The sequence below is a fragment of the Nicotiana attenuata genome, chromosome 3, assembly GCF_001879085.1.
Source record: "Nicotiana attenuata strain UT chromosome 3, NIATTr2, whole genome shotgun sequence".
NCBI lineage: Eukaryota > Viridiplantae > Streptophyta > Magnoliopsida > Solanales > Solanaceae > Nicotiana > Nicotiana attenuata.
In genome coordinates this window covers 16,218,789-16,246,675 of record NC_031991.1, presented here as the reverse complement: position 1 = coordinate 16,246,675, position 27,887 = coordinate 16,218,789, and the positions used below count along the sequence as shown (strand labels likewise).

General features: G+C 37.8%; 1 protein-coding gene across 3 annotated transcripts; it reads left to right on the top strand.

Annotated features, from left to right (window-relative positions):
• LOC109223343 (proline iminopeptidase) lies at positions 2,318 to 25,003 on the top strand. Of its 3 annotated transcripts, none has more exons than XM_019387618.1 (12): positions 2,442 to 2,532; positions 2,627 to 2,720; positions 3,018 to 3,223; positions 5,708 to 5,806; positions 5,879 to 5,989; positions 6,068 to 6,130; positions 6,263 to 6,356; positions 7,022 to 7,119; positions 20,466 to 20,567; positions 20,771 to 20,884; positions 23,257 to 23,331; positions 24,467 to 25,003. In XM_019387618.1, exons 3-12 carry the CDS (start codon positions 3,089 to 3,091, stop codon positions 24,566 to 24,568), a joined length of 993 nt encoding a protein of 330 aa, XP_019243163.1. In that variant the 5' UTR covers positions 2,442 to 2,532; positions 2,627 to 2,720; positions 3,018 to 3,088; the 3' UTR covers positions 24,569 to 25,003. The 3 variants fall into 3 exon arrangements, with proteins under 3 accessions (XP_019243162.1, XP_019243163.1, XP_019243164.1); XM_019387619.1 differs by having other exon boundaries at positions 2,446 to 2,532; positions 2,617 to 2,720; XM_019387617.1 differs by lacking the exon at positions 2,627 to 2,720 and having other exon boundaries at positions 2,318 to 2,532.

Here is a 27,887-nt window from a genome sequence, read left to right as displayed (position 1 = left end):
TTGGGAATTTCTGTATTGGTTTTGACTTTCTATCCAATTTTTGAGAGTTTGATGAATTTAAACCTGTGTTGTTTTACTTTTCATTTAAAAGTGTTGAAATCATTTCGAAATATCGGCTTGCCTAGTACCATGTTAGGCGCAATCACGACAGGCTAAGTTTTGGGTCGTGATATACAGGTTGAGTCTTTTACTCCATTTTTCTTTCATGTCTTTTTAAACTGCTTTTCATGTCTTACATACTTGGTACTTTATTTGTATTAATGTTCCTTTTTCCTAGGGACGTGCGTTTCATGTCCGCAGGTCCCGATATACAGGTTGACCCTATTAGTAGGTTATTAGCTTAGCGGAAGGTGTTGGTGCACCCCACTTGCGAGATAAGGGGGATTTATGCGCGTGTTGCTAGTAAGAAAAATTACTTCATTTGCAGCACACGTGGCGGGCCTTAAAGCGTGTGAAGCTATTTCGGGTAAAATATTTTTAAAATAAATGCAAGGCTCATGGGGCGATATAAGGAAGATTGTGATTGCAACTTGTGAAATGTGAATATGAGGTATGGTACCTCGGGATGATTCTTGTTGTACATTCTACGTGGGAACGACTTGTTGTTTTGAACGACTATTGTTTTTTTCTTAATTCATTTCACTTGTATTTCAACTATATATGATTATTTTTTTTTACCATATGTTCACTCTTTATTGTCATTTATTGCTTTTACTTCCGTTGTTAGCCTTATAATAAAATTCTGCTTTATTATCATTTATTGCTTTTACTTCCCGTTGTTAGATTATATTAATATTCTGCACATGTTTCTATATCTAGTAAGTATGTTGACTTGACCTCGTCACTACTCCACCAAGGTTAGTCTTGATACTTACTGAGTACCGTTGTGGTGTACTCATACTATGCTTCTGCATATTTTTGTGCAGATCAGGTACTTCCGTGTCAGACGCTAGTGAGTTGATTCATATATCACAGAGACTTCAAGGTATACCTGCTTGACGCTCGCAGGCCTCGGAGTCACCTTCTAGTGATCATATGCTACTATTTCTTTTGTTTCCGAACATTATTGTAATAGAGATTCCTAGTGTATTTAAGTAGAGCTTAAGACTCTGTACTACCGATTTTGGGGTGTGTTACTGTTTGGTCATTTTGTCGATGCTATGTCACTTATCCGTTTACACTTTTTAGTTAATTGGATTCAATCTATTATTCTCATTATGTGCTAGGCTTATATAATATTAGAGACTAGGTGCAATCACAATTCCCAATGTGAGATTTTGGGGTCATGCCATTTATTGATTTTCAATTAAAGAGTTTTTTATTGGGCAAGTTAGGTAATATGGTTATGAGTTTTGCCAGTTAACACCAAATATAATATTAGGCCGAACCAATAACATATACTTCATCCGTTTCAATTTATGTGAACCTATTTGAGCGGACATGGAGTTTGAGAAAAATAGAGAATGACTTTTGAACTTGTGGTGTAAAACGAGACACATATATTTTGTGTAGCCATAAATCATTGCATAAGGTAAATTGTTTTAAATACGGAAAGTGGGCATTTTTTTTGGCACGGACTTGAAATGAAACAGATTCACATAAATTGAAACGAAGAGGGTAATTTTTGTCATTTTTAAGCATACTATTATATACTATACAATTTGTCATTTTTAAGCATACTATTATATACTATGCCTTTTGTCATTTTTAAGCATACTATTATATACTATACCTTTTGTCATTATTGTTCAACTGATATTAGTATTAATAGTTAATAGTAACACATAAGTTGGAATTATGTGTTTTATGGGGGGAAATTCAAAAATAGTCAGATTTACAAGTGGGCGTTCAAAAATAGCCCAGTTTTAAAAGTAATCGAAATTTAGCCACTTTTCATGTAAAGATAAATCTGAGCGAAAACACTGTTCAAAACCCGGAAAATATGCCAGTATATTATGCTGGAGTTCCAGCATAAATATACTTGAACTCCAGCATATTATACTGGAGTTCCAGCAAAGTATACCGGTCCAGTATAATATGCTGTAAGTTCATACACAAGTGCTCGAATCTCAAGTATATTATGCTGGAACTTTCCGTGTGTTGGAGTTCCAGCATAATATGCTGGAAGTTCATACAGAGGTGCACCGAACTCCAGTATATTATGCTGGATCGGTCTCTGTTGCAGCAAAATAATGGTTATTTTTCATTGACTTGGTAAACGCTGGCTATTTTTGAATGACAACTCCGAAAACTGGCTAGACCGTGTTATTTTTACTGTTTTATGTCAATAGCTCTCATAATTGCTGATATCCTCGGTTGTAATAGCAAAGTGACTGATATTCAGGAAATTACCAATGAGGCTAGCAGCAGCAGCAGCAGCAACAGCAATTAGGGCTCCCTCGTTATTTCCTCCCTACACTACTACTAGGAGTAGTACTTTGGCATATTTGCCGGTCTCTTCTGCTTCACCACCCACAACTACAAGGCTCCCCCCTACTTACATCTTCTCGCTTTCCATCACCCCCATCTCAGGTTTCTCTCTCTTTCTCTCTATTTGTTTATGTGTGCAAAAGTACTGCTTGATGGAGCCTTCAATATCAAAATTTATTTGCCAAGATTTTTGCAGAAATAGAATTCTGAGGGTAAAGCTGAGGCTTTTTTCATCTTTAGATGACAACTAAGTGACTGAAATGTGAAAGTAAAGGAAAATTATTGGATTGGTATGTATTTCTTGCAGAATTATAATCCAGATGTTAAAGTTGGGTTTTTTTTTTCTTGTTGCCTTTAGATGACAATTGAGGAAAATGATTAGATGGGTATTTTCGTACTTTTTTGTTCTATTTGTGAAACTACTGGAGAATGACAAGATGAGCATATCATATCTTTCATTCTGTTTGTTTTTCTTTGGATTTTGCTTAAATGAGTGTTTTTAAAATAGATTTTTTTTCATATAGTTTTGTCAGCTTTGGTATATCTGAGATGGATCATGTGTTTCGTGGTTGGTGCTAACTTTGCAGGGAGGAAGAAGTTATTGTTACGAGCTCAGAATCTCAATTGTGAAAGTGAGGAACAATTAATAGTGGATCAAATGGATTTGAAGAAAGAATTTCCTGAATTGAACAAGAATCTATACCCTTCTATAGAGCCATATAGTACTGGGTTTTTGAAAGTTTCAGACCTTCATACTATATACTGGGAGCAGTCAGGAAATCCTAATGGCCATGTGAGTTTTTTTCCCTATTTTCTCTTTCCACTCTCTTGTTATGTTGGCATTGGAACAGAATCTATTCATGCTTCTTGAACAATTCAAACTGATTTTCATGCCAGTGTCGAATAGAAATATTAAAAGAGAAAGCAATTACTTAAAAATCTGAGAATTGCTGTTAAATATACATAATGGATCTTTATTTATTTAAATCTTCCCTTGAAGATAAAGTGAGTTAAGAGCTAAGATGCCCTTTGTCTGTTATTGCTCGACTCAGTTTTTCTTTTTAGTCTGTTCAGTTACGTGGAGTCGTAGTTGTTGGCGTCTATTCTATTACCTTGATGGTTTGATCAATTGCCATAATTGAAACTTTTCTTCAAAAACATTCACTTTAATGTGAACAAATATTACTCTATGTTTTTGTTTCATTGTGACATTTTCGTTGCACAAAAGCCCACTTTATTCTCTTAGCTATTTTGGGACAAGCTTCTCAAACTTCATAAATCAACTCTAGAAGTCATTATATGCGATTACTTCCGCCTCTTCCTGAAAGTGCTCTATTGTTTCTCTGCTGCCCGATTTATCATGGGAAAAGGGCCAAATTTACCTCTTTACTTTCAAATGTTGTTTGTATTTAACCTTCGTTATACTATTTGGCCAAATTTACCCATACTGTTATACTATCTGGCCAAAATTTACCCCTATCGTTAGCAAACTTTTAAAAATAACCCCCAACCCTAAAGGCAACCCAAAATCTCCTTAAAATTACCCACAATCTTGTAATCCTTTTGTAGAGCTAGTACACTCTTGATGTCAATCAAATGAAATTCTTTTACTTGTCAAAATGAATCACATATTTCTTGGTGGATTTAATTTGACTCTATTTTTGATGATTCACATTCTTCTTCTTATCTTCCGTCCCTTTTATGACTTAGACAGATATACCAAACTTACCTAAGCAACAGCAGCGAAGGAAACCTTAGTAGGCAGATCTCAAGATGAAGAGAGTAAAACTAACCCAGAAACTTCTGATCTTGATCTTACGATTGCAGTCAGGAAAGGGGAAAAAGAGCCTGTACCTAACTCCCTGATAGCACCAAGAGGGTGCTAACTCTATAGAGGGGTTACAAGATTGTGAGTAAATTTTAGGAGATTGTGGATTGCATTTAGGGTTGGGGTAAGTTTTAAAAGTTTGCTAACATTAGGGGTAAATTTGGCCGGATAGTATAATAGTGGGGGTAAATTCGGCTGGATAGCATAACGAAGGTTAAATGTTGATATTATCCCAAAGTAAAGGGGTAATTTGACCCTTTTCCCTTGTATCAAACTCAAATCGTGTTATAATGAAGGACTTTTTTTTGGAATACAAGATCTACTTTGGGAAGGGGACACTGATTTTACTACTTCTAGAAAGGAAAATGGGGCAGATAAGGGGCTTAGAAAAGTTGCTGAAATGAAGATCTATTTGTTACCTCTAGGAGGGTAGTGTTGAATTTTATCAAGTATGGCCCCTTCCATTTTCTGTTCTTTGGTAATTTATCCTTTTTTTATTTCTTCTGAAATCCAGGCTTGATTGGTAATAAACGTTAATTAGGCATCCTGAGTCGGAAAATTAAACAAGTTTGAGTTTTACAACATTTTTGGAAAGATCCAAGTATTCCTAGTACGTGGCCATTTAAAGTTCTAAGTTTGCTTGTCTACCTTACGATAACCTTATTGCAAAGGCAGTATCAGATTTCAACCTTACATGTGTTCCACTTTCTCAGAGGAGTCCTAGCTCTCTTTTCCTTACTAGGAGAAATTGTGGAAGGTGAGGGAGCAAGCATATGAAGAGTGCATTTTGCTTGTGACTCCATAAGTGATTGATCAATTTCCCTCTTTTTGGTGGACAACATTATTTTATTGGAAAGTGATATATATATATGCCTATTCCAAGGTAGGCCACATGTTCTCATGTTCCTACTCTCTGATGTCTTCACATGATGCAGAAGTAGAGTTGTTCTGTCCAATTTTATTAAAGCCATCGCTTCGACAATTAAAGCGATGAAGTGATGCAAAGTGAGGGGTCATCGCTTCATGGGTGAAGCCATTCATGCATGCTCTCGCAAAGGATCTGACGAGAAACAATCGATTCTTTGATTCTCATCTTTGAGGAGTTGGATTGATATCGGCTTTATTGTACATTGGATGTTGAAATTAGTTTAAAATTGATTATTATAGTACTAAATTCATATTGTATGGTACTCTTTTTATTTTCCTAAATTGTGCACTTCACTTGTCGGTTCACTTCAAGCCCCAATGACCTTGTTGCTTTTTTACGCTTTTTGGAGTTTGAAATAATGGTTCTGTCACTGGATTGTTGAAATAATTGTTGCAGACCCCACTAGTGGGATTCTGGGTTGTTGTTGCTGGTTCTGTCATTGCCCAAGAAGGTGAAATCTGCTTTTAGCAATGATGTGTTGGTGTATATAGTCATTTTGAAAATTAGTTCCATATTTGCAGCCAGTAGTTTTTCTCCATGGAGGCCCTGGAGGTGGGACTTCACCAAATAACAGGAGGTTCTTTGATCCTGGCTTCTACCGAATCATTTTGTTAGATCAGGTAGATACTCTTATTTAAGTGCTAGTCCATGCACTTTGTGCTTTTTCTAATGAAGACATTGCTATTTTCCAGAGAGGTGCAGGTAAAAGCAAGCCTCATGCTTGCTTGGAGGAGAATACAACATGGGATCTTGTTGGGGATATTGAAAGATTAAGAGAGCACTTAGAGATTCCAGAATGGCAGGTGCAAATAAGCTCTCCATTTGTGACTGCTTGGTGGATGGTACTTCATAAGCCTCTCATAAGCGTGATTTTTGTGCAGGTATTTGGTGGCTCATGGGGAAGCACTCTCGCTCTTGCATACAGCATATCACATCCTGACAAGGTTTAATACATGATTAATTATTCTTTAAGTTCAGGTTTTTAGAACTTATTAGGGGGAAATGATAGATTCTGTTTTCAAAATCATGTTAAATCGATGTTATTGCTAAATATTTTTAATTACCTTTCTGTTAAGGTTACTGGTATCATTCTCAGAGGAATATTTTTGTTGCGGAAGAAAGAAATTGATTGGTTTTATGAGGGTGGAGCTGCTGCAATATTCCCTGATGGTAAGCTTCTGAATATCATGCGTTCATTTGATTGAGTACATAATGGCTGAGGAAAAATCAACTAACTGTAACTAGTGAGCAGCTGTATCGAGATGTTCTAGAATCTGTAAACTATTTCATCCGATGCTTGAATGTATTAGTTTTGTTGTGGATGAGCTTGAAGTATGTGTAGGGTATAAATGTACGCTAATTTGGCATGGGAGTTCCTATGTGATTTTTCCAGATGAAGATAAGGAACAACTTTTCCATCCACTTGTGGATCTTTGAAAACTCACTTCTAAGCCAATGTTTTAAGTAGTTCTTTATCTCTAGTCCATGAATGAAATGCATTCTCCAGAGTGTATTTCTAATTTTGTGAACTCTGACGAACTTGTGATAGGTCTATGTGAGTCACTCCTTTTAATGAATCTTTTCAAATTTTAACTAAGTAGTTGTCTTACTAAAGCTGCTTACAAGCACATTGTATTAAGTAGTAATTGCTTACTCAAAGCTGGGAAATTGTCAAGTGTCTAGATCTAATCATCATTAAGGTGTTGTTTTCATTTGGGATGACGTTTATAGGTCTGATCATCATTAAGGTGTTGTTTTCATTTGGGATGATGTATAAGGGGACTGAAGATGTAGCTTTGGAAGTTAATGCCTCTTTATTTTGTGATCTGTTGCAGCTTGGGAGCCATTCAGAGATCTGATTCCAGAGAATGAAAGGAAGTGTTTTCTTGAGGCCTACCACAAGAGATTAAATTCCGATGACCTAGAAACACAGGTAAGAAGATGCTGTTTCGTTGTGTACGGCCTCTTTCTTTACCATTCCGGATTTTGAATTATGTTTTAGCAATTCCTCTCATGCACTTGGGAACTTCTATGTCACTACCTCAATTTCCCTCCGTAGGATGTCGTGACGGCACCTGGTCTCTACAACTAGGTAAGCCTAACACTTACTGAATTAATTGATAGAAATTAACCAATATAACTAATAAGTAGAAACCAGATATTTCTAAATGAAACCAAGATTTCCAACATGAAATAATATCCCAAAATCGGTAGTACAAGTCATAAGCTCTACTGAGTTTGCTAGAAAATTCCTAATTACAACTGTTCTGGAATAGCAATAAACAGTACAAGGTAAAATTTCAGAAGGTGACTCCGAGGCCTGTGAACGCAACAACAGGTTTACCTTGAGTCTCCACAGCAATGCTCGACCAGCTAGCTAATGATCAACAACATCCGAGGTACCTGGAGCTGCACAAAAATGTGCAGAAAGTGTAGCATGAGTACACCACAGCGGTAACCGGTAAGTATCATGACTAAACTTAGTGGATTAATGACGAGAGACAGTCGAGATACCTACTGGACTAAACAACCCGAACAAGTATAAATGTGGACTTTCAGGGTACAATATCAATATAGAGCTAAGCATGATAACAATAACAAAACAATGCTTGTAATAGGAAACTAAGAGCAACAATAAGCAACATGGAACAAACATGCAACAACGCTATAGAGTAAGCTGAACACAGTTTAAGTCCGACGAAACCAAATATAGGAAAACAAGTAACAACTCAATAAGAACAACCGTTTCCACACCAGATTTATTCAAGAATTTCCACGAGGTACCAAACCTCATAATCACAAATCACGGGTCCCGATTCATGAACCCTAATCACTTGGCATTTTGTGCCCACATTACAATTCATGACCGTACGGACGACTCACGTGTCAAGAGAGTGACAATATCTAATATCCGCACGGACCACTCATGTGCCAACAATAACAATGACTCATGACCGCACGGACAGCTCACGTGCCAATAGAACAACTCTCCCACAGCAGGCAAGTAAACGAGAGTACATGTAAATGGTCAATAACATCAGGATTCATCTTCTTAAACTGATATGGGTGATTAATTACGCGTATGCTTGTGCCATTGTTCTATCACAATTCAAGTCAACAAGTAAGAGTAGAGACAATGAATGGCACATAAGAAACGATCACCACAAAATGTACAAGGTATAACTCACACAAGGTAGGCACGCCACTACACAATTATCAACAACAACAATGCACCCAGACCATCACAAGTCATCACAAATCATTCCCCGACATAACCCACCTTGTCTCGCCACGTGCGCAATAATAAAGTAAATGCTCATCTTGTCTCGCCGCATGCGCATAATAATATTCCAACCTTGTCTCGCCACATGCGCAAACCCACATATATAGCCCCCCTTGTCACGCCGCATGTGCAAATATCAATAATAAATAGCAGCACGGACAACTCACGTGCGAACACCCCGACAATCCTCTCAACAATACCACGTGTGCCAAAAATAACAACATAATAATATGACTTTCACAACATGTGTCCATATGCCACAACATTTCCTCAAAACAATTTCAATACCACAATCACGCATAGCCCTCGACTCAACAACACTAAGTACAACAACAACAACAATAATAACACGAGAATACGACAAGTAAATCAACACAAGAACTTTAAAACACAAAGAAACAGAAAAACGAGCTCACAAAGAAAGACACAACAGGGAAGTACAATTCGACGATAAGAGAGATATCATGAATCAATGATTCCAAATAAGGATAAATCAACAAAGAAAATGGATAATAAAACTTCATTTAAGGTTGAGCAATTACGGAAGAGATAACAACAAATTCAATTAAGGATAAGCAATTACAGAAAAGATAATAATAACTTCAATTAAGGATAAGCTGTTACGGAAAAGATAATAATAACTTCAAGTAAGGATAAGCAATTTCGGAAAAGATAGCATGAGAATAAAAAAGGCAACAACTTCAACTAAGGCACATAAGAGTTCAATTGGAAACAAGGGTAAAACATGAATCAATTAATTCCAAATAAGACACGTAAGGGTAAATTTAATAAATGGAGGATTTAACATGATAAAACAACTTCATATCTAATGAACATAAGAACCTAAGGGCTCTAAGCGGTCAAATTTCCACAATTAAGCCCGAGTACGTACTCGTCACCTCGCGTACACGGCCTTCACATGACACAATTAGCACAAATGACTCAAATCCTAAGGGGTAGTTCCCCTATACGAAGTTAGGCAAGATACTTACCTCAAAGAAGCTAGACCGATACTCTAAAATGATCTTCTCGAGTGAAACAACCTTCGAACGGCTCAAATCTAGCCAAAATAACTTCAAATCATAAATAAAACTCATAGGAAACAATTCCAGATAATAAAGCTTCAATTTTTAATTAAAATTAGAAAGTGAACCCCGGATCCGCACCTCGAAACCTAACAAAAATCACAAAATCCGAACACCCATTCCGATACGAGTCCAACCATACAAAACTTATCAAATTCTGATATCGAATCGCCCTTCAAATCCTCATTTTACATTTTGAAAGATTTTTACAAAATTTCCCATTCTCTTTCATTCAGTTCACTAATTTAATGATAAAAATAAATATCGAATCATGAAATTAAATCAAATCCGGGTAGAGAACACTTACCCCAAACCAACACGCGAAGAGACTTTCAAAAATCGCCCAAATCTGAAGTCTACAACTCAAAATATGATAAAAATGGCTAACCCTCGAAATAGAGTACTTTTATATTCTGCCCAGATATAACACATTGCGATCACAGAAATACACACGCGATCGCGAAGAAGAAACAATGACGGCCCCAAAAATGCACTACGCGATCGCGAAAGAAGAAACGCGAAAGCGACTTACAACCAAGTCAAGCATCGCGAACGCGGAAACAGCTATGTGAACGCGAAGAAGAGCCATGCCCAGTTCCCACAACACATCGCGATCGCGACAGAACTCGTGATCGCATAGAGTACCCGAAGCATAAAAAAACCAGCAACTCTAAAACATGACGAAATGGCTCGAAGCCCATCCGAAACACACCCGGGACCCCCGGGACCCTGTCCGAACATACCAACAAGTTCCATAGCATAACGCGGACCTGCTCGAGGCCTCAAATCGCATCGAACAACATCAAACTATGAATCGCAACTCGAATCGAACTTAATGAACTTATGAACTTTCAACTTCTACAACTCGCGCCGAATCATATCAAAGCAACCCGGAATGGTGTCAAATTTTGCATGCAAGTTCCAAATGACATAAAGGAGCTAATCCAACCCTCGGAATCGCAATCCAAGCCCGATATCAACAAAGTCAACTCCCGGTCAAACCTCTTAACCATCCAAAACTTCAACTTTTCAATTTTCGCCACAATGCTTCAAATTATCCTACGGACCTCCAACTCCATATCCGGACGCACGCCTAAGTCCAAAATCACCATACGAAGCTATTGGAACCATCAAAACGCCATTTCGGAGTCGTTTACACAAAAATCAAACTCCGGTCAACTCTTACTGCTTAAACTTCTAAAACCGAGAACCGAACTCGACACACACACGCAAGTCATAACACATAATACGAAGCTGTTCAAGACCTTAAGCCGCCGAACGGGACGCTAATTCTCAAAACGACTGGTCGGGTCATTACATTCTAGGTATTTAAAAGTTTCCTGTCTTTTTAAGGTAGACAAAAAAGTAAATAAATAAAAATAAAAATGATGCAACTGTCTTCTTATTTCCATGTGATATCCTTTGATGTTTCACTTTTGCCTATTGGTGAAATACAACATACATATCCCCTGAGATCAGAAACTTTTGAATAAATGCAGGTGTTTTTTTTTCTCTGTATAACTTGATTTAATTTTTAATAGTCAACAATGGTGGACGCTCTTTTTGTTCATGTGTTAGTGGCTTACGGGTAATGTTATTGAGATAGAAAAGTTTGAAGTATTCATGATACTTACTGCACATAAACCACTATATTCTCTTAACTAAAGAAGTCAAGAAATAAGTTATGCATGGATTAGTAATGGGAAAAAATGACCTCTCTTGGGAGATGTGTAACCTTTCCCAATTCTCTCCCTAACCATCTTTTCCGATAGTTTTCGTTTCGGCGATCATTGCTTTTCGATTATCCAGTTTTTAATCTTTATCTTATCCTCTATTCTTTCTTCATCAGTGATTCTCAATCAATTTATTTCTTTCCTTTTTGTTTCTGACTCTATCCTATCTCCTTGATTTTTGTTGATTGAACACTTTTGACTGAGTAACTTAAGCCTACTTTACGGCGACGAGAAAAGTGAAGGTGGCCAGTTAACAAATTAAATGGTAGAGCTTGCTTTTTCATGTCCGGCAACAAATCTTTTGAAGAGTAGAACTCAGTGATAGTTGGTATGAAATCGTAGAAAGGAGAAAGTTTCTTATGAACAAAGTTACTTTTGACAGGCTTAACGTCCTGGGCTTATGCAAATGCATGGAATGGGCAACCGAGGGACAGGGTAACATATGTAGAAGCTGGGATTATCAGAGTCAATTATATTCATATCGTATTTTCCAGAATTTAACAGGACGGGCAGATTCATCAGAGTCGTGGCAGTGAAAGGCAGCAGTAAAGTATCCATCATAATTCTTGAAATCAGTGAGAATGTTGGGTGGTCTGATTTTGCAGACAAGATCAAGAGATTTGTTCTGGAGAAGGAGAAGACGAGGTATGAACCACTAAATTCTAAAAGTGGAGAAAGTTTTATTCAGGTAGTGCAGATGGAACAATGGCCTAAAGATGAAATCAAAGTGATGAACGATGATTCCTTGGAACCAAACCAGTTTCGGATTGAAACTAGTTCGTTAAGGAGCAGGGCGGATTATCATCGAAAGTGTGTTGGGCTCCCTAAGTTATTACCCTCATAAGTTTCCAAGTTGCAAAGAGTTACAAGTTAAGGCAAACAAAAAGTGGAAGATTCCGGCAGGGGTGGTAGTTAAGGAGCTGAATGACGAATACTTCCTTTTTGAATTCCCTTCGAGAGTGGAAGCAAGAGAGAATCAAAATGGGAAAATGGAAGTTTGAAAATCAGGAATTATTTCCTGGATTGGGGGTCCCTTATTTTAACTTGTAATCACAAAAACTCTAAACCTGAAAAGCTTTGGATCAAGTTTATAGGTCTTCCGTCTCACTTATTGTCAGAGAATATCTGCAAAATGGTTGGTAACCGGTATGGAGGCTTTCTTGGTATTGATGAAGACACAAAAAATAGAAGTCATTTGAGATGGGCGAGGATATGTGTAAAAAACTCTGACACATCTTTTCTGGTAATAGTACATCTTTTCTGGTAATAGTAGAACTAATCGAAGAGAACTTATCTTCAAAGTACCTCTATGGGTAGAATCTATTTCTTGGTTGGAGGAAATTGGATGGAAAAGTGAATGAGAAGGTGACCGAAAAAAGAGGATGATCATAAGAGAGTATCTCAGAACTCTAGGCGTCGCATTAATGAGAGACAGTCGGCGCCTCGAGTTCCAAGACAACAGAAGTACATGGAACGAAGACACATGCCACGAGTTTTTAAAAACTTAAAATTGCGTTTGGGGATGGGACACGCGTCGGTTAAAGGAAAGGATCAGGCGTCCTTTAATGAATCTGGGTTCTTTAATAACTCGAACGCAAACAAGACGGGTAAATATACTGGGATGAAGGGCACTAATAATCCAAAACAGAAGGCAGGCCAAAAAGAGAGTTTTAATCGGAGAAAGATGGGCCAGAAAGTTCGTTATAGAGTAAAAGTGGTCGATCCATATATCTAGAAGTCTTCTTTTACTGCTGGAGATCTAGAATTATCCAACTCTTTTCGATCCTTTAGCTGTTGAAGTTGAGGCGATAAAAGCGAAAACCTTTTCTTTGGAGGAGAAGGACATGGAAGATATACAGCAACAAGAAAACCAAATGAGAGATTTTGGGCAGTTGAAGTGGTAAGAAACACAAAGAGGGAAGATGAGAAGAATTGGAGAATCTTCTACGTGAGGAAGATAACCCAAGCATGAATGGAGAGGGTGTGGAGAATCCGATGAATAACTATTCCAATAGTGAAAAAGAAGATGAATAATTACTGTTTAACTATGAAGAGAGACTAGAAGTTGAAGAAAGACTAGAAGTTGATGAAGCCTAGGATATTTTGATGCTTTCATGGTATGAGAATCAAGCGCTCAATATCGAGCAGAAGTTAATTCACTCGCAAGCTTCAGTTTGGGTAGAAAGAAACATGACAAAAATTAGCAAGCAGTTGGGGATAAAGACAGAAGATATTGGGGAACAGCTTATGGAGTTACTTATGCGGATTGATAGTGAAAGATCCGAAAACTCTTCTACATCTGGTTCACCGAGTACTGTTTCTCCAAGCAAAAAATGTGAGAGAATTGAAATTACTGGAGTTTAGGATATGCTTCGGAGGTGATGCAAGTAAATGGGGTAGAGGCAAGGGAAGGAGAGCATTGCAGCTGATCAATGAAGTTGAAAATTATTATGTTGGAATGTGAGGGGTGTTAACAAGGCAGACAAAAGGGAGTTGGTTAAATTAGTTTTATGTAAATGGAAGGCTGGCACACTTAACAGAAACAAAAATGAAAGAGATAAATTTAGATTGTATCATCAGACAGCTTGGGTGGTTTTAGTGGACTGAGTGAGTTGAATTGGAAGCTCAGGGTGGTAGTGGTGGGATTATTATATTCTAGGATAAAAGAAGATGGAATTGTTTGGAGAAAATTATGGGTCAACATTCAGCTACGATCTTGCTAGAAGAAGAAAATTCTGGACATCAACATGCTTTCACTAGAGTTTATGGTCCTTGTGATGGAAAAGAAAGAAAAGGTTTATGGAAGGAACTTGCAGCAATCAACGGAATTATGTCACAACCATGGGCAGTGTGGGGAGATTTTAATGTATTTAGGTTTGAAGAGGAGAAGAGGGGAAGAGCCAAGAATACAAGAGCTATGTGAGAGTTATCAAAATTTATACATGAACTATCTTTGATTGATCTTCCATTTCATGGAGGCTCTTATACTTGGTTTAGGGGGAGAAATAGTCAAACTGCATCCAGCATAGATAGTTTTTTTTTTATCAGAAGATTGGGATGAACAATTTAAATTCTTGAAATAGAGGGTTCTTCATAGAACTACTTCAGATCATTGCGCAATCCTATTAGAATGTGGAGACTGCAGCATAGGAAAAATGTACTTTAAGTTTGAAAATATGTGGTTGGAGCATAAAGGTTTCTTAGAACTAATTGACAATTGGTGGAAATCCTATGATCTACAAGGTGATCCCGATGTTGTTCTTCCAAAGAAACTTATACATTTGAAAGGTGATTTAAATTAGGGAATAAAGAGGTTTTTGGTAAGCTGGAGGACAGGAAGAGTACAACCTTGGCCAGGCGGGAAGAAAATGACCATGGTATGGTATTTAATCAGGATGAAGAACATTTAGAATTTGAAAGAAACTCTATCATGATGGAGCCGGAGGAGTGGCAAAAGTTGAGGAGATCTCATGGAGACAAAAGTCCAGATGCATTTGGCTTGAGCAGGGGCATAGAAACACAAAGAATTTTCATAGGCGAGCCGATGCCAATAAGAGATTCAATTAATGGAGAGTTGGTGGATGATAACATAATCAAAATACATATTTAGGATTTCTATGAGAAGTTGTTTAGTGAAACTGAAGACTGGAGGCCAAGTTGGGAAGATGATAATTTGATTGACACTTTCTGATGAGGATAAGGAATGGCTGCAGAGACCTTTCTCCATGGAAGAGTTCGAAAATATTATTAAGTCATTCAGAAGTGATAAGGCACCAGGTTCTGATGGCTTCAACCTTTATTTTTTCCAAAAATTCTAGAATACAGTTAAGGATGATGTGCGGCAATGGAGGCATTTTATAAAAAAGGTTCCTTTGTCAGGAGTATGAATTCTACTTTCACTGCATTGATCCCCAAGAAAAAAAGAGCTGCAGAGGTGAAAAATTTCAAACCTATAAGTCTAATGGGAAGTGTTTATTGGATCATTGCAAAGTTGCTGGCAGAAAGACTTAAAGTAGCAATTGATAAATTAGTATCAAATAGTCAGAATGTATTTATCAAGGGTAGACAAATAATTGATGCTGCTACGGTTGCCAATGAGAATGAAGAAAAGAGGTGTTGCTTGCAAACTGGATCTTGAGAAAGTTCATGATCATGTGAATTGGTCTTGTCTGCTGAGTATTCTAAAGCAAATGAATTTTTGTGACAGATGGATTAAGTGGATCAAGTACTGTATATCTGCTGTCAGTTTTTTGTATTAATGAATGGAAATCCCCAGGATTGTTTTAGATCTCAAAGGAGTTTGAGACAAGGGGATCCTCTATCTCCATATTGTTTACTCTAGTGATGAAAGTTCTTAGTAGGATATTAATAAAGGTAGAGAAGTTGGGTTGGATTAAGGCAATGCACTTTGGCAGAACCGATGATAATAGAGTCATAATTTCTCACATCTTATGTGCTGATGACACCCTCCTTTTTTGTGAAGCAGAGAAAGAGCAAATACTATACCTCAAAGGAGTTCTGGTAATTTTTGAAGTAGTCATTGGATTAAGAAATAATATGGCCAAAAGTAGCATATTTAGCATTGATGCTATTTTGGGTTGTAAGGTTGAGAAATTTCCAACAATATATCTAGGGGCTTCCTCCGGGTGCAAAGAAAAATGATAAGAATATTTGGCAACGGGTCTTGGATAGATGTGCTAATAAGTTGGTTCCCTCGAAGAAACAATATTTTATCTACGGGAGGCAGACTTACATTAATAAGTAGTGTGTTAGATGCAATGCCAACCTACTTGCCTGCTGCAATCGAGAAAAAGAGAAAAAGATCAATACCATGAGAAATAAGTTTCTATGGGATGACAATGCTACTAAAAAAGAAGATGCATTTAGTCAAATGGCAAGTGCTGTTGAACGATTAAGAAGGGGGTGGCTTGGGTATAAGAACTTTGAAAGTTCACAATAAGAGCCTGCTTTTCAAATGGTTATGGAGATACACGCATGACGGGGATTATGTATCGAAGAAGCTGATCAATGCTGTTTATGGTAACAAGATCGAGTGGAGACCTTCCTCTTTACGCTCGAATGCAAAAGGAGGCATCTGTAAGTGTATTTGTAAGTGTATTAGTACACTTTGGGAAGAATTTTGGAAATTTACTAAATTGGAAGTTGGGAATGGGCAAAGAATTAAATTTTGGACAGATTTATGGATAGGGGAAGATGCTTGAAATCTAAGTATCCTATTCTATTCAATCACTCCGTTAATAAGGATGGTATGATTGGTGTCTTTTTGAGGTGAGTGATCTCCCTCGCAACACAAGGGTTTCGTTTTTATCAAAGAGGTCGAGTTTTCTCTCTTGGTGGCCGTCCGAAATACAAACTTCTTCTAGTTCCGTCGAGCTAGATTTGGTTTCCCGCGAGACAAATTATTTTTTAGCAATTTTATTTAGATTTCCTTCTAATTGGGCAGAAAATATGGAGATATTCAAGGAGACGGTTTATGGAGAAATCTTGTCTTTGGATGAAATTCAGCTTCTCCATCGTCTCCTAGCCAAACTTGACTCCGCCAATGTTGCCATATCCAATTATGTGCAATCAGGTACTGCCTTTGCTTCTCACCTTAATTCTTGGATTGTTGATTCTGGTGCAATAGACACATGACAAGCTCTTCTAAAGGCATTCAAAACTATTCTCCATGTCTCAAAGGAGGTAATGTTAAAATAGCCAATGGTTTTTTAACACCTATCTCTGGTACATGTTCTGTCGTTTGTACTCCTAATATTAAACTATCATCCGTGCTTCATGTCCCCGAGTTCCCTGTCAATCTTTTATCTCTTAGTGCCATCACCATAACTCTAAACTGTAAATTCGAGTTCTTTCCCAATCATTGTATTTTTGAGGATCTTCAAACAGGAAAAAAGATTGGCAGTGGTAGATTGTATGATGACTTGTATATATTAGATGGAATTCAGAACTCTGGTCAAGCCTTTTTTTGGGGAAAGTAAGGATGTCAACCAAGAAATAATACAAGCATAGACGGTTAAGACACTCATCATTATTTGTTTTGAAGAAGTTATATCCCGATTTGTTTTCAAGGACTCGATTTGAATCTTTGTTTTGTGATGCGTGTGATATGCCAAGCATACTAAAAACTCTTATCCTATGAGTGATAATAGAAGCACAACTCCGTTTATGACTATTCATTGCTGCACTAGGATGACTTGGGTATATTTGTTAAAGGCCAAAAAAGTTAAGTTTTCTCTTGTTTTCAGTCATTTCATAAGATCATTTGTCTTAGTTTGATGCCAAAATAAAAATTTTGAGAACTGACAACGACAACAAATACATGGATAAAAGATTTGGTTCTTATTTGGAGTCCAATGGGATAGTCGTCAGACTAGTTGTCCTTACTCTAGTGCACAAAATGGGGTCGCTGAAAGAAAAAATAGGCATATGTTAGAAGTAGCAAGATCTCTTATGTTCACCGTGCATTTACCAAAACCTTACTGGGAGATGCTATTCTAGCGGCTGCCTATCTTATCAACATAATGCCACCTATAAACCCCTCAAGTTTCAAAGTCCTCTGGAAGCTTTAAAGGGTAAGAATGAATATATTGTTCTTCCAAAGGTGTTTGGGTGTGTTCGCTTTGTTCACACTAGTAATTCTGGGAAACTTGATCCTAGAGCTATAAAGTATGTTTTCATTGGGTATTCCTCGACACAGCAAGGTTACAAATGTTATCATTCTCCCCCTAGGAGATCTTTTGTTATCATGGATGTTACTTTTCGAGAATCTAATCCCTATTTCAGTATTACCTCATCACCTCTTTCGGGGATATCGGTAAGGAGGAAGAGGTGATTCTACCTAGTTCTGTTACTGGACGTCTTGATGACATTGTCCTCTTTCGGGGGATAGCGGTAAGGAGGATGAGGTGATTCTACCTAGTTCCGTTACTGGACCTCTTGATGACATTGTCACAGGGAAAAGTAAAATTGGAGAAAGAATTCCGGGGGAGACTATTGAGCGTTTGGATAGGCCTGATTTGAAAACTTACTCAAGGAGAAATAGAGCAGAGGAAACCATCATGCAATCTACCGAAACTGAACCTTCTTCTACGGGTGAGTTATCTACATTTTCTAATGAGTTAGATGCGCCTATTGCTCACAAAAAAGGAGTCGGATCTTGCACCACCAAACACCCTTTATATAATTTTGTCTCCTATAATTCTTTGTCTCCCTCCTATGGAGCCTTTGCATTGTCTATTTCTTCTGTGTCTATTTCCCATAATTGGAGGGAAGCTTTTGTAGATCCTACATGGAAGCAAGCTATGATTGAAAAAATGAAGGCCTTGTCAAAAAATGAGACTTGAGAACTTCTCACTTCACCACCAGACAAAAAGTTGGATGGCTGCAAGTGGGTCTTCACTGTGAAGCACAAAGTTGATGGCTCAATTGAAAGATTCATAGCAAGATTGGTGGCTGAGGGATTCACTCAGACTTATGGGGTGGATTATCTTGTGCAGTTAATCTTGATTGGAATGGGCAACAGTTTGATGTGAAAAATGCATTTCTTCATGGAGACTTAGAAGAAGGTGTATATGAAGATTCCTCCTGGATTTGATACTGCACAGAATCAAGGAAAGGTATGCAGATTGAAGAAAGCCTTGTACGAACGGAAGCAATCCCCCAGAGCTTGGTTTGGTAGATTCAGCAAAGCAATGTTCTCAGGGTTACCAAAGCAATGCTGATCACACCCTCTTTATAAGACATCAAACGGGTAAACTCACTCTTGTCATAGTTTATGTTGATGACATAGTAATAACAGGAGATGACAAAGAGGAGATAACCCGATTGAAGAAGTTGTTGGCACATGAATTTGAGATCAAGGATCTAGGAAAATTGCAATACTTCTTGAGAATTGAGGTTGCTAGATCTAAAAGAGGAATCTTTATCTCTCAAAGGAAGTATATTCTATATCTCTTGAAATAAGCTGGTATGACAGGTTGCTTACCTAGATGCAATCACAAATTACAAAGCGGAGTTGGAGAGTCGGTTTATAAGGAGAGATATCAGAGGTTGGTTGGAAGACTCATTTATCTCTCCCACACTAGACCGGACATGGCCTATTCAGTTAGCCTGGTGAGTCAGTTCATGCATGATCCCAAGATCGACATATGCAATCCATCTTTCACATTTTGCGGTATCTGAAGTCAGCTCCAGGGAAAGGTCTACTTTTCTTCAAAAATGATCACCTCCAAATAGAAGCCTTTACAGACGCAGATTGGGCTTGATCTCTAGATGACAGAAGATCTACATCCAGTTATTGTACATTCGTGGGAGGAAACTAATTTACTTGGAGAAGCAAGAAGCAAAGTGTAATTGCTAGATCAAATGCGGAGGCAGAATACAGAGCTATGGCCCAGGGTGTTTGCGAACTGCTTTGGCTACAAAAACTACTAGAGGAAAATTGAGACGGTCTGGAAAAGGAAAACTTTCCTTGTACTGTAACAATAAGGTTGCCATCAGTATAGCTTATAATCCAGTCCAACATGACTGAACAAAGCATGTGGAAATTGATCGACACTCATCAAAGAAAAGTTACAACTGGTGTCTTGAGTTTGTTTCATGTGCCATCGGAAAAGCAACTAGCTGATGTGTTTACCAAAGGTCTCAACAAGCAAACTTTTCATACTTTGAGTTGCAAGTTGGGCATGTGCGACATCTTTGCACCAACTTGAGGGGTAGTGTTGATTAAATCAAGGAGATTTGATTATATTTAGGAGATTTGATTTGATTTGATAGCTGGATTGATTGTATAGATTTATTTTATTTTCTTAATAAGCATTAGGAGCTTTATATAAATTTCCTTGCTCACACACAAAAATACAAGAAGCCTTTTCTTCTTCTCAATATCTATATTACCTTATCAAAAAAAACTAATGAAGTCAAGAGACTGGTTTTTCAGTTTGTCATGAAAAGATATAAGAGAAAATTGGAAGCACAAAGGATTTGAATACGATTGGCAGCAAAGATGATATGCCATACCAATTTTGTTGCAGACATTGTAAACGGCAGTTTTTCCTATTGCCTCCACAACATGACATCAACTCCACATAATTCTAGAGCACTATTAAAGACTGTAAACATACTAGTTTGCTTGTCTCAAGTTCTTAATTTGTTTTAGTATGCAGCAGCTAGGGCATGGACTAAATGGGAAATGATGACTGCTCACCTTCTCCCAAATGAAGAGAACATAAAGAGAGGAGATGATGATGATTTCTCCTTGGTGAGTACGTTTATGAAGTGTATGCGGTATTCCGTTGGCCTTCCTGTTAAAGCATTTTTCTTTTGCATCTATATTCTTAAATTCTGTCTACTCTGAACTTTGAAACTATGATATTCTAGAATATTCAATGTGAACAATTATTTTCAATCACAGAGATTATTATCATTCTTTATTATAATATCAATATATCATGTGTTGTTTAGGCATTTGCAAGGATTGAGAACCACTACTTTATCAATAAGGGCTTCTTTTCTTCGGATTCTTTCCTTCTAGATAATGTTGAAAAGATAAAGCATATCAAGACAACAATTGTTCAGGTAAAATTCTGCTTTCGTTTCTACCTTCTGCTTTGCATTGCTTTCTCAAAGTTCAAAACTTCCCTGTTATGTGAAGGCCAATCTGGAAACACAAAACATCCAGACGATTTACTTCCTTTCCATATTTGGATGAGATTTTCCATGGAAAGAATGATATTGGGAAAGAAATGTGAGTGAAGGACATACATACAGGACAGTGGTAGCCGGTAGGGGATCAATGGCTGCCAGTGTTGTTAATTCTGGTTGTTGGTGACTGCCTTGTTGAATGGGACACAGGGATGTTTACTTTGCACCCAGTGATGCTTTTGGATACTTTTGAGACCTGAATTTTCCGAATAAATTTCGAAGGAAATTTCTTGGTCTGGTGTCTTTACTTTTGCATTCATGGCTTCATGTGCTCCGAAATAATTGTGCTATTATGGTTCCATGGGAGTGTTCATAACCGAGGAGACACCATATATCAACAATCAATTTTGCATCCATTCTTAACCCACTCAATTCCTCGGCATGCCTTTACTGGCAATTAGAAATTTTGGTCTCCGCTACCATCATAAATACTCAAGTGTTTATCCAATGTTTTTTTTTTGTTTAGTGGTTGCCCATTTGTTGATTTCCTGTGCGATTGTTGCTTTGGCAGTGGCCGCAATTCAAGCAAACTGCTAAGAGGGCTTATCGGATTTTATGGCCCTACAGGATCCTGCTGGGTTACCTGCATGAAAAAAACATTGGATAAACACTTGAGTATTTATGATGGTAGCGGAGACCAAANAAAAAAAAAAAAAAAAAAAAAAAAGAAGAAGGGATATTCCTGTACTTCATATCATAAGTCTGTTTCTTGACTGTTGAACACCTATAAAGATCTCATACTTGAAAGCNTCTCCAAGTGGGTAATAATAGCTCTATGAATATGAGGGTGTTTGGATGGGCTTAACCAGCTTTTTAAGCACTTTTTTAGTTTTTGGAAGTGTTTGGACAACAAAAAAAGCTAGCTTAAAAAAAGCTAAAAAGTGCTTTAAAAAAAGCCAAAAGCAACAAGTTGGCTGACTCCAACTTTTTGATTTTGGCTTAAAAGCTTAGTTTGACCAATAAAATTACTCTCTTGCCCTTATAAGTTTTTATAATACCAAAATTACCCTCTTCTTTCCTCTTCCCCTTCAGTTTTCTGTACTTTTCTTCAAGCAATTGCCCTTATATTTTTGTCTTTTTAATAAGAAAAAGTGCTTACCACCACTTGTTTGCCAAACACTTCAACAACTTTTTTTAAGCTTCAGCACTTTTATCCAAACATGTAACTGCTTATTTATAAAATAAGCTCCAGCACTTAAAAGTTGCTTTTAAGCACTTGTGCTTAAAAGCCACTTTTTTTAAGCCAATCCAAACGGGCTCTATATCTGTGAGGTTTTTAACTGGACTCTTTCTATTACTCTCACAGTTAAAATTGTTATGGACAAATAACAACTTGCAGCTCCTCGAGTGACCACTTTTTCTGCTACCTGCTATTGAGTATCACAGCCTAAGCGATTCAATGAACATAGTGGCTGCAGTTGTCCCAATGAGATCCGGAGCTAGCCCCTGTAATTGTCGGATACACCTAAAGTACCATTATGACTGCCATCCACCAGCATTAACTTTATTCCTTAAGAATGAGTGTTTCGAACCACAAAATCACCACCTTAAATTTGGTCATTAGTCGTCCGTCTAATGCATGATGACTTAGTTACTGATATCTGCTATTGCTTACTACTGAACATTATTTCTGTGATTGCAAAATATGATTGATTCCTGCATTGATTGGGGGAAAGGGGGATGCGATGGGAGTTTATGTATTTGTAATGAGGATCAGGATGGTGACTAGCTCTATGATATGAAGATATCGGATGAGGTTTTTCTTTCAACAGATTTCCCGAGTTTAGTTATGCGATTTTATATTTATTACGATATTTTCTTTGAAAGTATATTTTCCATTGCCATATTTTTACTATAACTTGCCAATACAATTTAAATAATGATACAAGTAAAGAGCTGGCCGAGTTTCGAATGTATGTTGCCAAAATGGAAGTGCATTAATTTTCCATAGTGCTTCTTGATGTAATCATATGAGTTTACCTAAAACATCCACTTAGTGTAGTTGACAACGGTATGGTCCACCAGATTTTGGCTTAAATTAATCATTGAACATGCATATTTAAGCTGTCAGTGTCACTATGTTTGACTGTTTTCTTGTCATTATGTATTGTCAATCTAAGATGTATATATGTGTCCCTTCAAAACCCTACACTAAACTTGAAACTTATATATTCTGCATGCATCTGAGGTGAATTGTATTCCTGGACAATCTGAAAGCAAGAATTTTTTTCTAAATGCACTTTCAGGGAAGATACGACGTTTGCTGTCCAATGATGTCAGCATGGGATCTTCATAAAGCTTGGCCAGAGGCAGAGTTCGTAGTAAGTAATATGTTATTTATTAAGTTAAGTAGTTGTGGAAATTCAACATATGTGAAGGGGGTTATGAATCGCATCTTACATTTTCGTCTTCTCAAGTTGATCAAACCTAAGCTGCTCCATCTGTTTCTCAATTTGCCTCTTTTTTGGGTTATTACGCCTTGAATGATAGTTTGTTTTCGTACTTGAATGTTTTGCATGAAAGTACATTTGTCTAGATATTCTTTAGGGAGTTTATCCTAGTGCTCATATTTAGTCTTATAGACTTGAAATATATATATTTAGATGCATAGTTTCCGGTGCAATGTCTTAAAGTTGCACCCTTGGGCGTCTGACTAAAATAAAAGAGGGCCTTCCACCATTTGATATGGAGAGAGGAGGGACAAAGAAATGCCTACAACTAATCTGAAGGGAAGAGTAGTTCTTTTAAAAAAAATATTTTTTGTTTTTCTTAAGAGGAACTGGAGGGAAGAGATCTTGAGACGAGAAAAACCAAAGGTAGTGTTAAACTGGCGATTGGGACCAGAAATAGCGAAGGGACCCCCTAGTACAAACATGGTAGATTTACCAATAGTCATTGATTTGAGATTTCTATGAAGAGTTGGGTTGTGGTTGAGACCAAATAAATATTAAACTCATGTTTAAAAAAAAACCTCGAATCTGATGTGAATTTGGGTGTGGGAAATGAAAACTCACTTAAATTAAGATATGTAATGAGCTGACGCAGTGGTTTGAATCCTCCAACCCCTGGGAACTTGGATGATTCAGTCAGCACGATATTTACCTAGGAAAAATAATAGCCGAAGAAACAAGGCTGCCTTTACCCAGGAAAAATAATAGCCGAAGAAACAAGGCCTTCTTTACCACAGGAAAACTAAATTGAAAAAAAGGAATAAGTTTTGTACTTAGCTAATGTTTTACTTAAATTTGTGTACATGCTCTTTTTTTTGGTGGTGGTGGTGGTGGGTGGGTGGGGGGGGGGTGGGTGGGGTGGGGTGGGGTGGGGTGGGGGGTTCGTTGTACATTAGGGGTTTGTGATTACATTTTCTTTTGTGTAATTGACATAAGAATCCCGATTGTTGATCTATGTAGACTTCTAAGTTATTGGTAACTCACAGTTTCTACTGTGTAATTATAGGTCGTCCCGGATGCAGGTCATTCTGCAAATGAACCAGGAATTGCAGCAGAACTTGTTGCAGCTAATGAAAAACTGAAAAACATCCTTAAAGGTGTTTGTTGAGTTCGAAGTGCCGCAAATAATTGAGAATTTACAGATCTTTGCTCCATTGAAGCATTGGATATTGGCATCTGATGTTTGTGGGAGGAGGAATAATGATCTGTGTGTTTAATGTTTTAGATCCTTGTATTCCAGTATTCTAGCTTTACGTTTCTTAGGAGCACCACACTATGTGGATGAAAGCAATGCCATGAGTTTTCTCCCTTGTTGTGTACGGCTATGGCACGAGGCTAATTGGAAGAAGTTATTTGTGATCTACATGTATGAATTGTAGGTGCAACTAAAGTCTTGCACCAGAAGGTGTTATGATTCATTTGTATTAGGATTACATTTCCTTGTAATTTTCATTTCGCACTTGAAATTACAGCAGTCATAACTGAAGTTAGTTTGAGTAGTTCGACGCAGGCACGTGAGGGGCATATGGCTTCCCAAAGTTAGTTATAACTAAATTTTCCTCCCTAGATTCCCTCGTCTATATCAGTTAGAATCGTCCTCAATTGTACACGTGATTTTTACTTTTGCTATCAATAATATCTCTCTATCTCTCTCAATTCTCTCCTAGTTATTCGAGTGATTGTTCAAGAGCAATTCTTCCAAATTTGCTCTTTAGGTCTCTCGATTCAATCTTCGATTTTGGAGATTGTATCATTGGTATCACAACTTTCCTTTCCTTGGATTTGTGAGTGGAAATGGGTGAGCACAATACGCGAATTCAGGAATTACGCAGGGATCTCGATGGACTTCGTGGGTCCTTCGATGGCATCAGTGGCAGACGAGTCGAGGAAGACTGTTGAGGAGAAATTGGCAGCGTCTATGGAGGAATTCAAGAGGATCTTACTGGCAACTGTTGGTAATTAAAGACCAACAGACGAAGCTGTTACTAATTGACCTAGGGCAAGAGGAGTTGAAGACGAAGAAGCTGCTCCTGAAGTTGCTAGGGCTCAAAGGGATGTTCAGCTGCCTATCAGAGGGCATCAACTGGAATTTCCTTGGTTTGATGGAGTAGGCTTGCGTGATTGGCTGTATCAATGTGAGCAGTACTTTGAAGTAACTGAAACTCCAGCAACCTCAAGAGTCAAGATGGCTTCTTGCCGGCTTGAAGGTAAGGCTCTTCAATGGCATCAAGTTTATATAAAGACTAGAATTACTAGAGAATGGCCTAGTTGGGGGAATATGTGTAGTCTATATTCTAGGTTTGGATCTGAACTTTTTGATGATCTAATGGGGGACTTGAAGAATCTGAAACAAACCTCCGTGTGCAAGATTACATAGATGTGTTTGATGAATTGCTAACTCGAGTAGAGTTGAGTGAGGAGTATATTGTTAGCTATTTCTTGAGGGGTCTTAAAAAGGAAATTGGACTACTAGTGAAAATGTTCTCCCAGATCCTTACAAAAAGCCAGTAGCCTTGCGAAAATTCAGGAATAAACATTACTCCTCCAAAAAGATACTCTGAGAACCACCCCAATTCTACATAACCCAAACCTGTCCAAAGATTCCCAAATAATCCTCATAACAATAACCAAACTTACCCACTCTATTCTAAGCCCAACCAAAACCATACATAAAAATCCTAAATTCCTGAGTCCTGTAGTGATGGAGGAAAAGAGAGCTAAGGGCCTTTGCTTCATTGTGATGAGAAGTACACACCTATACATGTGTGCTTTAAGAGCAGACAATTATTTTCCGTTGAGGTAGAGGAACCAATAGAGGAAGTGAGGGATGAGGAAGAAGACATGAGGTTCAACCCTTCTGACATCTTGTGTTTGGAAGGAATAGAAGGTCATATGGATTTTGATGGAGCTGCCTTGGCTTATGTATTAGTGCTTGCCATCACTGATATGTACAATTTTAGGACAATGTTCAAAACTATGAGGGTCACAGGGTCTGTGAAGGGCAAAACTGTTAAGGTTCTTATTGACATAGGCAACATAATTTTATAGACCTTGAGGTAGCTAAGAGGATGAGATGTTACTTGACTCAGATACAACCTTTCTCTGTATCAGTAGCAGATGGTAACAAGATGTACAGTGGGTCCATGTGCAAAGGTTTTGAGTGGAGGATGCAAGGAGTATAATTCATATCTGACATGTTAACACTCCCCTTGGGGGGGTGGGGGTGGGGGTGGGGGGTGTAACATGGTCCTAGGAATACAATGGCTTACTATTCTAGGGGATATTCTTCGGAACTTCCAGAAATTGAGAATGAAGTTCAAACATAAAGGCCAGAAGGTGTCCTTGAGAGGTATTCAACCACCAGCTTTGAAATTAGTAGAGCAAAGGCAGATACATAAGCTATTGCTAAGCTTGCTGAAATGTCCATGATGTCTGTCTATATGTTCATAGCAGATCCTGATTCTGAGCCTTGCTTATGGGGTTTAGAAGGACACTGCTCTGTGGAGGAAGACAAGACAAAGTTACAGGAGGTACTAGAAGAGTACAATGGTCTGTTTGAGATCCCACATGCTTTGCTTCCACACAGGGATCATGACCACATAATAGTATCGAAGGAGGGCACATCTCTTATCAATATCAGGCCATATAGGTATCCCAATATTCAAAAGGAAGAAATTGAGAATATGGTTGATAAAATGATGACTACAGGTGTAATAAGGGATAGTACCAGTCCTTATTCTTCACCAATTGTCATGGTGAAAAAGAAGGATGGGAGCTGGAGGACGTGTGTGGATTATAGGAAATTTAACAGCCATACTGTTAAGGATAAATTCCCCACGGTTATTGAAGAGTTACTTGATGAGCTACATGGTGCTAAGTTCTTTTCTAAGTTGGATCTTAGGTCAGGATATGACATTCCTAAAACTGCTCTCAGAACTCATCATGGTCATTTTGATTTTCTTAGGCATGCATTTGGCCTTACCAATTCCCCATCTACTTGTTAGAGTTTATTGAACAAAATCTTTCAGCCCTACCGCAAGAAATTCATTCTTGTATTCTTTGATGATATTTTAATTTACTGTACCTCTTGGCAAGATCCAACACACAGTTTGTTAAGAAAAGTAAGTATGCATTTGGTGAAATTCAAGTTGACTATTTAGGTCACTTGATCTCTGCAGTTGGTGTTGCTATGGATCCAGACAAGGTGAGTGTAGTGCTCACTTGGCCTATGCCCAGGACCATTAAGGCATTGAGAGGCTTCCTTGGCGCATGAAAGGGTATGGTACCATTGCTAGACCACTTACCGATCTACTAAAAAAGGGAAATTTTATTTGGGATGAGATTGCTACCCAAGCTGTTGAGGAGCTGAAGAAACTTATTGCTTCAACACCTGTTTTGGCACTACCAGACTACACTAAAGAATTTGT

What these genes read in the sequence shown, in the direction of transcription:
- LOC109223343 (XM_019387617.1), top strand. Translation starts at nt 2,355, where the DNA reads ATGAGGCTAGCAGCAGCAGCAGCAGCAACAGCAATTAGGGCTCCCTCG. An exon ending in CAGGAAATCCTAATGGCCAT is followed by an intron (nt 3,224 to 5,707) that starts GTGAGTTTTTTT and finishes CCATATTTGCAG; the next exon opens with CCAGTAGTTTTTCTCCATGG. An exon ending in CCGATGACCTAGAAACACAG is followed by an intron (nt 7,120 to 20,465) that starts GTAAGAAGATGC and finishes AATTTGTTTTAG; the next exon opens with TATGCAGCAGCTAGGGCATG.